This window comes from Tarenaya hassleriana, unplaced genomic scaffold, assembly GCF_000463585.1.
Source record: "Tarenaya hassleriana unplaced genomic scaffold, ASM46358v1 Cleome130, whole genome shotgun sequence".
Taxonomy (NCBI): Eukaryota; Viridiplantae; Streptophyta; class Magnoliopsida; order Brassicales; family Cleomaceae; genus Tarenaya; species Tarenaya hassleriana.
In genome coordinates, this window is record NW_010963496.1 from 99,102 (window position 1) to 111,027 (window position 11,926).

Here is an 11,926-nt window from a genome sequence, read left to right on the forward strand (position 1 = left end):
ATAAGTATAGAAAAACACTTGCATGAGTTTAGTGCAAAAAAAAAGGTCAGCAGGTCAGCAGATTATCAGGTCAGCAGGTTAGCAGGTGACCTGTCGCATATCGCAGTTGACCTGCTGTAAACCGCATGTGACCTGTTGTAGGCCGTAGTTCACATGCTGGAACTTGCCACAGTTTTTGTTTTCGGGAATTTTATCAAACACCTTGTGTACAAAAAATAAAATGATCATATGAATACCACAAAAAAAGAAATCAGCCAGAAGAGTATTTGTGTAGATGAGATAAACTGTAAAAAATAGAGGAGAGAGAAAAAATATTGGAGAAAACAGAAGTACAAATCTCAAAATGCACTGATTTCTAAAAGACAGGTTATCATATAATCGCAAGGAGATAGAGACGAGAAGATCTGGTCCAATCAGTAAAAGGATCGAGAAAATAGGTAAACAGACATGGTCATAGTTATCGTAAATTATCCGGTCGCGTTTGAATTATATTCGTAGTGTAATCACGGTCGTGGTTATCGTTAATTATCTAGTCATATTTGCATTATATTCATAGTATAATCACGATTATAGTTATCTGGTCGTAGTGAAATCACGGTCGTAGTTAACGTTAATTATATGGTCGTATTTGCATAATATTCGTAGTGAAATCACGGTCATAGTTAACGTTAATTAAATAGTCGTATTTATATTAGTTCGTAGTAAAATTACGGTCATAGTTAACGTTAATTATATAGTCGTACTTGCATTATGTTCGTAGTGACCTGTCGCAGGCCAGAGGTGACCTGCAGCAGATCGCAGGTACCGCAGGTGCCGTAGGCCGTAAGTATCGTAGGTGTCGCAGGTGATATCCTGCAGTCCGCATGTGATCTACCGTAGGCTGCAGGTCATCTTCTGCATATCATATGTCATTTATCGCAAGTCATCTATCGTAGACTATAGATCATTTACCGCATACCGCAGGTTATTTTCCATAGTTTTCTGTTATATACATTTCATCAAACGCCTTGTGTAAACACAAGAAAATGATCAGAATATCATAGAAAAAGAAATCAACCAGAAGAGTATTTGTATATATTAGATAAACTGCAAAAAGTAGAGGAGATAGAGAAAATATTGAAGAAAAAAAAAAGTAAATAATAAAATGTACCGATTTTTAAAAGATGGATTATCGCATAATTATAGAGAAATATTGTGAAAGATAGTTTGAATATTTAGAAAAAAAAAAAAGTACAGTATGCAATTTTTTTTAAGAGATTTTGTAAATTTTGTTTTTGTTCGGATGCGTTGGTACTGCGTCTAAAACAAAAACGAAATTTTATCTGATCGAGAATTTATCGGAAGAAATTGAAATAAAAAGAAAAAACATGGCGACGAAAATGGCGTATAGATTCCACCACCTGCCACTGGGACCCACCTTTTTTACGACAGACAATAGAGATTCGATTTCATGTGCACCCTGTCACACGAGATAATTACTCTCTGGCTTCATTTTTTTAAAATTTAATTTGGCACATAAAAAATATATATTAAATTTCCTAAAAAAAAATCAATTATTCCATCATATCGGGAGCATATAGACGAGTGACGTGGTGGCGAGTTGACATTATTATCTTCCTTTTTCCTATATAAGCCCTAATTTCTCGCTGTAGTACGTTCATCGTCAGGTCTCTCTGTCTCTGTATTATTATTTCCTTTGCTCGAGAACACGAAGATCCTAGTTTTTTGGTAAGAATTTCCTCTTTTCCTGGATAATTTTATCTGTTAATTCCTCCCTTTTCGCTTCTTTTTATCCTCTTTCCGTTGAGCTGTTGCCATCTTAATTCTTACCTCCATTCTCCCCGCTCTAAATCGTATAAATCTGTAGGCATTTTAGATTGTTTGTGCAGAAATTTCCTTCTGTTTTTTCTTCCCCAGGAAAATGGATCATACCCTTAAGGTCTGTGACCTCCGCAAGTCACTCCATTGTTCGATTCTTACACGTATATGTGTATTACGCTTTCAAGTTTTCTGGGCTTTTCCCTAAAATTCAATTGCTTTTTTTTTTCTTAAACTTTTTTTTCCACGATTAGTTGAATTCAGCTCCTGTTTTGGGTATTGAATGCTATTGCTTTCTTTTGTATATCTGTTTCGATGTTGAGATCTAACCATTCTGGGCACTACTTTAGCACCATGGGAATCGCTTCAAAGTTCAAAGTGAAATGAACAGATGGTGTTGGATTTTCTTACAACATGTGAAACTGTACTGGATTCTCTGTTGGGTCTGGAATATGTTAATTACCTCCTCCTTTCGAAAGTGTCATATATATAGCCAATGAATCCTTTTCGTGTTTGCCTTCTGACTCATTAATTTCCTGTTGAATTTGTTAAATTTTTCTTGCGACACTCTCTCGCTGTAGATTTGACTTTTCTTGATGTCGATATTATTGATTCTTGATTCGGTTTGAAGGGTTACCTTATGATGGTTGTTTCTGTCTGGAAATTTCAGAAGTATAAAAGATCCGGCCATGGATGTTACTGGAGGCTAAACCTTGCAGTCTGGCATGGCCTTCACTGGTATGTTATGTTTCTTTCCTTCTGTGCTCTGTAATCTTTGAGACTCGACTTTTGAAGGCGAAAATAGATTCTCTGTTTGACAAATCTTTCCTCGTGGTTGTAGATTTGGATATGTGTGTGAGAGGAATCGGTTCTAATTTCAGAAGAATCGTCGAGTGTAGCTACTTTAGGAGCAAAGATTTGGGTATGGAATATGAATTGGACTGGACTGGGAATCAAAATTCATCAGTAGTGACTGCGACAGTAATCTGTTCTTCGGCATCTTTTATTCCTTGGTCTTTGAAAATTCCTATAGGTGACGGGTTTCACGAGTTTCTTTAGTAGGCCCTTGTCATCCGATACAATATTTGTTAGGCATTCTTTGGAGATACAACGACTTGAATCCGACTGAAGCCACAGAGGGCTATCATCAAGTTTGATCCTTTTTCCTCGTGTGAAACCGTTAGAAGATGCATTGTTTTGTAAGTGGCAAGAAAAGGATTGTGGGTCAGAGCATGTGTTTCTCGAAAGGCAACCTACGTTTATCTTCCCGGGTGTCTGAAAAATTTCAAGGCAACCCTCTGATTCCTGGATTGCCTGATGACGTGGCAAAACTCTGTCTCGCGCTTGTTCCACGAGCCAACTTCCCATCCATGGGAAGTGTCTGTAGGAAATGGAGGTTCTTTATGCAAAGCAAAGAGTTCATCACTGTGAGGAAATTAGCCGGAGTTCTTGAGGAATGGCTCTATGTCTTAACAATGGACATTGATGGGAAAGAAAGCCACTGGGAGGTTATGGACTCGTCGGGACATAAACTCTCATGTCTTCCATCGATGCCTGGTCCCACAAAATCTGGATTTGGAGTGGCTGTCCTTAACGGGAAGCTTCTTGTCGTTGCCGGTTACTCTGTGATCGATGGTGCTCGTGTTGCATCATCCGATGTTTATCAGTATGATTCTTGCCTCAACAGGTACGTCGTCGCCCGTCTATTCTCCTAAGATACTCTCCTCCATTTATACATCCTTAATATCTTCTGTAGGAATGCAAAACAAAGATTTAGTGATGAGTTTATTTGGAATTTATAGACAAATTTGTGCCTCGAATCATTATAGAAATATTATACACATGAATCTTGATGGTACTTACATCAGTAGCCATGAACTAAAGTTTCGTGTTTTCATTCTTAAATCCATAAATGAATGATTTGCTGGAGTGATCGTCTTCTGATCTTTCTGTTTAGCTTTAAATAAGATTGTCAACTACTTCATCCTTTCGGTTAACCTGTATTTTCACGCCCGTGTTTCTTAAGGTTTCGGCGTTGTCTTTTTTTATTGTTTCGCTTCTGTCGTACTGAGTTTTTGCAAATGTGGAACTTTGTGATATCAGCTGGAGCAAACTCTCGGAACTGAATGTAGCTCGCCAGGACTTTGCTTGTGCCGAGGTGAACGGCCTCATTTATGTAGCGGGAGGTCACGGAATAGACGGAGAAAGTCTCTCGAGTGCTGAGGTTTACGACCCACAGACCAGCAAATGGACCCTCATAGAATCCCTCCGGCGTCCCAGATGGGGCTGTTTCGCTTGTGGTTTCGACGGGAAGCTTTACGTAATGGGCGGGAGATCCAATTTCACAATCGGCAACTCAAAGTTTGTTGATGTTTACGACCCCGAATGCGGCTCCTGGCGCGAAAGCAAGAATGGTTTGACTGTAAGTCAATACATGAAAACCTCCTACTTGATCATTTTGACGATTAACATACAAAAGTATCTCTTTTGATATCCGGGTACTCATGAGGGCATCGATTAGAAAACAAGATTGACATTTAGGGAGGGAATCACAGATCACTGATCTCGGGTTCTTGGAAAATGAATATCCACAGATGGTGACTGCTCATGCTGTGATGGGGGAGAAGCTGTTCTGTATTCAGTGGAAGAACCAGAGGAAGATGTTGGTGTTTAAACCGGAGGAGGATTCATGGGAAGCGGTGGCTCTGCCGTTATCGGGAAGCTCGAGGGCTGGGTTTCAGTTGGGTAAGCTGGGCGGTAAGCTTCTGCTGTTTCCGTCGCAGGAAGAAACCAGTTTCAGCACCTTACTCTATGACCCGAAAGCCGATCCTGGCTCCGAGTGGAAAACTTCTGATATCAAACCATCTGGTTCTTGCCTCTGCAGCGTTTCAATCGCTGCCTGAGGAAAAATAAACCCTCTCCTTTTTTTTTCGTTTCTGCGTATCTCCACCGATGATTTCCCGGTGGTATGAATCCCAAGGAACTGTTTCGATTTCGATTCAAGTTTTATGTGTTCATGCAAATACTCTCTGTTTGATTCAAAGTAGAAACAAAAGGGATCATTTTAGGACAGATGACAAACTCTGTTAATAATGGGGTATTCTGATTGATGATCAGTGGTTTCTGCTGTTATTTTTTTTTAAAATTTTGTAGTTGTGAACTGACGAATGGATTCTTGGGCGATACACGTTCAACCTGTAATCAACAGACTCAGAAATGTCTCTTTCAGTTTGTCTGCAGTATCTTTCTGACAAATTTATCGGCATTTCGTTTAAAAGAATGGTGATTCATGTATGTGTGTATGGAAGCGAGAAAAAATCGAACAGTAATGAGGCCAAATGATAGCCGAGGCCTAAGGGTGGGATTATCGTCGAGCACGACTTGCTCGTCACTCCGTCCGTCCATGCCCGCGGCCGGCGGATTTGGCCCGAACACAACGCAATCGTCTCGTCTCGTTATACCGTGAGGAGTTTGAGAGCGACAGCAGATACTACTGTAACGTTATGTTCTGTTTTGGGATTTGGATATATTTTTTCCTTTCATAAACAGAGTGTCATATCAAGGATATGATATGGAGATACAGAAATGGCGGCCGAGTGACAGACGTAAAGAATCTGCCATTTCCCTAAACCCTTAATCGTTCGTTCCTCTCTAACTCTTTCACATGAACCCACCCTAGTAGCTAAGCTTATATCATTCTTGGTTTTGTGTTCATCTGATACAAAGGCAGATGGAAAAGAGGGGAGGGTGGTTCTAAAGAATAGGGTAAGATTCGGACATAATCAGGAGGATAAGAGCGGACCAACCTGTGAAGAGGCGAGCTCCTTTCCCAGTTCCCTTTACTTGATCATAATGCTCCCATATGTACCCCGTCTTGTAATAGTTCCCAACCACATTCCTGCATCAACACACAGACACAAACACGTGATTTACAAAATCTTTCAAACTGCCATCTGAGTTCATATTCTTCACGTATACAACATAAAATTGGTATGCACACCTTATCAAATTCCCTCGCAATTCCTCATAAATAGCTCTTGCCTTGTCACTGTACGGCCCATTCACTGCAGAAAAAGAATTTACTCAAGAGATCTGTATTTACCACAAAGATCTTATGACGGAGACGAGGGTGTGTTTTTTCGGAAGAAATGGGGGTTCAGGGGAGGTACCTCTAGAGTAATGGTGCAGGGAAGAAAGGATCATGTAGTTCATGTTCATCCAGATGGGTCCTCTCCAGTATGGTGCATCGTGCTCGGTATTACGTTTCATGTATATGGAACTGCGTCGAGACGAGTGGGCATTCGCTCAATCGATGAATTCTTCTCCAGTTGTGGATGCATAAGTAAACTAGACAACTGCATTTTCATGTTTTTGGCTTACCTAGTTTTGGCGAGCGAACGTAAACCATAGTTTGTCCATAAGACACTCTTGTTTGAAATGAGATCAAGCTGTTTCTCGAGGATCGGAGAATCCTTCATTGAAGCAAACCAAAGAAAGCGATGATTTAGTCGCCAGTGATTATAGTTCCCGGAAGATTGGTTAATGGTTGTGCGATAACTCACAGGTGGGATGACTCTAGACATGAAGGGAAACAGGCTGACATAACCGACATGAGGAACGAATCTTGGCTTCGGAGTTTCGAGAGTCTCCCTCACAAGCTCTCGAGTCAGGTAACCGTTTTCTCTGATTTCCTCTCTCCAAACTAACCGAACCTGGGAATCATATATTCTCGATTGTAGAACATAGATAGTTATAAGTGAAATGAATTCATCAAACAAAAGTTTCCATACTTTTTCCGTGTGATTTCCAAAGTCGAAGTAAGCCCCGTGTTCATGATCATAGTGCATCTGTTCAGAAAATTAGCCATGAAAGGATGATTTTGATTACTCAAAAACCCAGAGAAAGGAGAACATCTGCTGTTTGCTATAATCGAAGCCCTTCTAGGTGAACTTAAACCTGATTCAGAAGATTGAAATCTGAAAGTAGCTTAACCGTCGTGCTGTAATCCTGCAAGATTTGACTTTTTTAGACCTGAAGAACAAATGAGATAAAATAGCTATTTCCTCCTAATGTATTCTAACCTTTGACGATATCTCTTCTTTCCCTAGCAACTCTGTGATGGAGTTCATGCAATCTGCAGCAAGGAGCATCCAGCATCTAAGGTCCACGTGACGTTCATCTTCACTGGGGAGTGAAGCACGAGGATAATCATCCAACCCAGATGACAATGTCTGTAGAATTCGAAAAAAAGAACAAAACCTATCTTTAATTATCTGTCCAACTCATTTACCGAAGTCCAATATTTATAAGTAACAGACGAAAGTTTCAAGGCAAACTCAAAAGGTCAGTTACCATCAAGAATCACAAGAGCAGTATAAATTTTGTTGATAGGAGAGCACATCGATCACGAGATACCGAGAAAAATAGTACCTTAGGGTTTAGTTCTCGTATTGTCATGCTGTCTCTGCCATGCCAAAAGTAACTACCAACCTCCTTCCCTAGTCAATGATCATATCACCAAACACGAAATAGTTTATTTCAGAGAGTAAGTAAGTTGTAACAACACTCAGAAAGTTAAGAAAGAACGTAATATGCTGTTGTTTGCAATTGCACCATGGGAGATCAATAGTTGAGCTCACGGACAAGTAAACTAACATATGATTGGCATAAAGATTGGACAAGAGCAGTAAAGCCACGATTGCCCAACGAGCAGGGCAAGAAAACCTTTTGTCATTACCTATCTGGGAAGTATTAAACCATTGAAACCACACATCTAATCGAACAGAAGCACGATCAAGGAACGTCAAAATTTCATCTCTTTCTCCGGCATTGAATTTCTCTGTCTTTATACCATCTAAGAGATCTGGAAAACAGAACATAAAGACACCATAACTATAGAATACTCTCTTGTTATATGGACTTTTCAGTTTTCAAACCTTGATTATTTTTTCATGCAACCTTTTCTTGTTTCTTATGAGTAACGAGAACATCAAGGTGAAAGCATTCTCACAGTGTTGGAGCAAATGGGCTGATAAAGTCCTATTCTAGGAACAGAATATCAATGATACAATTAATGGCCTAATTTGTTGTGGCATTATGATATGTTGCAGCAGTACTACACTTCCAATGAAATACGAGAACCGAGAAAAAGAAGACAAATGGTGAATCGAGTTATAAAGCTAAAAATGGTTACCACGTATCACCAAAAATAGGGTTGGTGGATTGCCGTTACTTGGATGCTGGAGGACGAATTCCTCTGGAACCTTACTGCAGTTAACCGAAATTTCAGAAAATAATGCTCTTGACAAAAAAAAACATGCCCATAAATCTATCCCATAATGTAAGAAAATATTCTAAAATACCTTAGAGCTTCAGCACCCAAAATTTGTTCACGTGGAATCCATCCATCCATATTTAATAGATCTAACCAATGTCCTATAATATCCAAGGTTATACGCCAATCCCACCGCCTGCTCATGCATACACCAAACCTCAAAAAAATGATCAAATGACTGGGTATGACTATGCCCAGTAACTTTTCTTCTCTTTAAAAAAGAAAAACATGCACAATAACAAGTGAAAAATAGTAGCATATAGCAAAATCTTCAACTTATATTGAACAATAACGATCGAACCAGATCAACAGTTGATGGAAACCTTCATCCCACAAAAATCCCCTGGGGAAGAAAGGTCGGCTTGGAACGGCTGTATATAACTCGGCTGGCCAATATAGCAGGAAATTATCAGGACTTTTGTACTGCAAACAAAAATCGAAATTGTATGATTCTGTCAGAGGTACAAGGTGACTTGTAAAAGGGTGGATATATCATATACCAAGAAGAAATCTACATTTTGAGACACAATAAGCAATAGAAAAACTCACCTGAGTACTTTTAGGGACAGCAATTTTTGATTGGCCATAGAAGTAACCAATCCCACCGAGCATATTCCCAATTGCAGTTTTACCAACAAGTAAGGACTTGTCATCCAGCTGAAACCACAAGGCAACAAGATTCAGATCTTTTACTTCCGCCAATATCCGACTGGATATACACAGATCATCATCAAATAAAAGTACACCAATGACACTGATTAGGAGATGATCCATAAAACAGGATTTTTGTACGAGCTGAAGATCATCTACCGAGCATAAGCGAACATAGCCAGCATAGAAAATCACACCTTTTCAGAAAGGTCAAAGCGCTCCTTGAACTTTGCATCGAATTCTCTGTGTTTCTCCTCAAGTTCAGTACTGAGTGCTGAACCTGTACGACATAAAGAAGGGAAATTAGCGTAACGGCGAAGAAACTAAACCATAAATTAGATCTCTCAAAAACCTTCAGAGAGAATTTCCTTCTACAGTCAAAGTGAAATGCCGGTTATATTCCCCAATTGAAGTCGGTTTGACTGGACAGATTGACATTGGATTTCAATGTTCAGCAAACTCAAGTTAATCATCAATCATGCTCAGCAATACAGGATGATTATCATACCTGTGAGACTCGTTATACGCTTTTCCACACTTGAGCTTTCTCCTCCGATCCCAGAGATAAAAGCAATATCTATCGTGAATGGGAGCATAGCAGAAAACTGCATTTGCATGAAGATATTGTACATGTGAGAAAACAAAGGATTTTGATCATAAAATCACTAGAGCAAATAAAGGAAAATCACATCTCGATCAAGACTGAATACCTGAAAAACATAAATGTTGGAAGCCTCCTCTGTTGTGTCAGAGAGCTGAAGTCTTCCAAGCTTCTTTGCCTAATAACATACAACTCGAGAGATCCATAAGCACAGTGTCCCCCTAAAAGAACTAAAAAGCCAGCTACAATGAATTTGCAAACTTGAGTTATGATGTAGAAAACTAGCAGACCTGTACGCCGAGATTTTGCTGAACAAGATCAGACAAATTGTGAATGTGAGGTGTCCTGAAACCAGAATAATGTGTTTCCATATGATTCTGCAGATGAAGAACAGTTAAAAAAAATGTTAGATTCGTATTAGAATCAGCCGAGGCGACAAGAAACATGACAGAAAATATCGATCATACATAAATCCACCTACTTCCAGCAAAGCTAGTTATGGAAATACTATATTGTCTTTGCATTTCCAGGATCAGTAAAACAAACTTCAAATCACATACTACCTGTGATTTTAAGTGTATCTGCCAGTCTCCTACATCTGAACGTGAACCTGAAGCTAAAAGATAACTCTCTTGAGAGTTCTGTGTATTTTGGCCTAGATTTAGAGCATTGCCAGCTTCATCAGCCAAATAAAAAAAGAGGTGTGCGCTTTTCTTTGCTTCATCATTCGACCTAGCTCAACCCGAGCATGTTTAAAAAGGAAACTTTTTTAAGCCACCATGAAATAAGAGCATCAACGGTATCTATGCAAATATTATGATTTGTTACACACTTAAAAAGAGAATAACTATATACAAGTAAAAAACACCATTTACCTATTGTTCTTCACATCAATTCGAACAGCCCAATCTCCTCCATAGCCGAGGCTGTCCCTCTTCGACTTCAAGAAACTTGTTTCCAAGATCATATCTTGTTCAACCAGCTCTTGCCGCCCAAAATCACGTCCATTATGTTCTCTCCAGCCATATGAACTTAAGTCATCAGAGTTTTCACAGAAATGCCGCATAACATACATCCCATCCTTGACGCCAATCCACATCAAGCCACCAACCAGGGACTGAGGAGTTCTGTAATTTCCATCTATGAATTATTTGCTTGAATTCTCAGAGAAAACAAAAGAAAAAAGCCGCTAGCTTTCAATGCTTAACATGACAAAAGAGGAAGAGGAAAGAATTCTGCGAGACGGAAAAGTGTATGTGTAACCCTTTTCCCTCTGCTTCCACTCTGTTTCATTCTATTGAACCTTGATCACTGATTCATATAGCTTCTTGACAAACAAAACATAAGTAAAAGCTACTCTTTTTGAGTGAAGTTACACCGAGAACGCATTAGAGAGATGATTTCCTAGAATTTTCTATTGCTAAATCACTCTAGAATCATTCCATCTTCCAGAAAATTAGCCAATTACAGCATATATCCATCAGCCAAAATGTGATCCCAATTTCCCGAACATTTTCCTTCGCAATAGAAATCCATACCTGGCTCGAACTCCAAAATAAACATGAGGACGATAAGTCCCCCAATACAAGCTCTCCTTGTGCTCTCCTTGGAACTGATCCGTAATGCAAATAACCCCACAAAAAACAAAATCCAATCAATTTCCACCTACAGCAATTCAAAACGTACAGAAGAGATCTCGAGCGGGTAGTGAATCGAATACCATGGGCAAGTCCATGAGTTTGGGAGCAGGAAAAGGCGTGATAACCCTAGGCGTCTGGGATTCACCATCAAACCCGATGTTAACAACACGACTGACGGAGTAGATGCCGAGAATTCCCAGTATGCATAAACCGATTAGTATCCTGAGATTCGCCTTGAAAACCCGGATCGACGTCAGATCCTTGCCTTTGCCTGGGCGAATACTCGCGGGCCGACGAAGCGAATCGCCGTCATCTTCGGCGGTGGACGGGGATTTGATGCGGCCGCGTCCGCCCCTCCGGCTAGCTCCGGCCATGATCGGAGTACCGGAGACGGAAACCAAGCGACGACGGAGGTAAGAGGGAGATTGCTCTGGTGTTGTTGAGAAGTGAAATCGAGGAAAATGGGTTCAGGGAAACAATGGTGGAGTGGACTATGATAAACCCATTTGCTTGACGCCGATTGGCGTTTTTTGCTCAAAAACGCATTTCATTAGTTAAATATTAAAAATTCTAATTAAAATTTAATATTCGCAATTATCAATGTCAAATATATATATATATATATGTACATATATGATAGAGTTAATAATCCATTTGAATTTGTGATTGTTTTGTACATATAAGGATCTTTACAGATTTTTTTTCAAAAATAATAATAGTGGTTGAAGACGAAGTTAAGGATAATACTTGTATCACTTTGTTTACGGTTAATACGAGATCTTGTGATTCAAAAATAATTAATTGATAATTGTTGTGATTGAGATTAAATATAAATTATTAACAATTTGTGATTATTACTGTTTTAGAGTTTTAAAACTCTTT

General features: G+C 39.4%; 2 protein-coding genes across 2 annotated transcripts; one reads left to right on the forward strand and one right to left on the reverse strand.

Annotated features, from left to right (window-relative positions):
- Positions 1 to 1,620: 1,620 nt before the first annotated feature.
- LOC104807883 (F-box/kelch-repeat protein At1g67480-like) lies at positions 1,621 to 4,950 on the forward strand. The gene is made up of 5 exons (XM_010533312.1): positions 1,621 to 1,728; positions 2,489 to 2,556; positions 2,660 to 3,505; positions 3,922 to 4,240; positions 4,413 to 4,950. Exons 3-5 carry the CDS (start codon positions 3,006 to 3,008, stop codon positions 4,719 to 4,721), a joined length of 1,128 nt encoding a protein of 375 aa, XP_010531614.1. The 5' UTR covers positions 1,621 to 1,728; positions 2,489 to 2,556; positions 2,660 to 3,005; the 3' UTR covers positions 4,722 to 4,950.
- A 386-nt stretch (positions 4,951 to 5,336) lies between these two features.
- On the reverse strand, positions 5,337 to 11,551 carry LOC104807884 (mannosyl-oligosaccharide glucosidase GCS1). The gene is made up of 22 exons (XM_010533313.2): positions 11,125 to 11,551; positions 10,943 to 11,016; positions 10,280 to 10,531; positions 9,968 to 10,136; positions 9,695 to 9,781; positions 9,514 to 9,582; positions 9,312 to 9,408; positions 9,001 to 9,083; positions 8,702 to 8,809; positions 8,454 to 8,575; positions 8,181 to 8,288; positions 8,012 to 8,085; positions 7,556 to 7,681; positions 7,249 to 7,316; positions 6,900 to 7,049; positions 6,775 to 6,825; positions 6,609 to 6,665; positions 6,381 to 6,530; positions 6,199 to 6,290; positions 5,988 to 6,097; positions 5,819 to 5,882; positions 5,337 to 5,716 (listed from the first exon to the last, which is right to left on the reverse strand). The coding sequence occupies exons 1-22, from the start codon at positions 11,416 to 11,418 to the stop codon at positions 5,572 to 5,574; spliced, it is 2,550 nt and encodes an 849-aa protein (XP_010531615.1). The 5' UTR covers positions 11,419 to 11,551; the 3' UTR covers positions 5,337 to 5,571.
- Between the last annotated feature and the right edge of the window lie 375 nt (positions 11,552 to 11,926).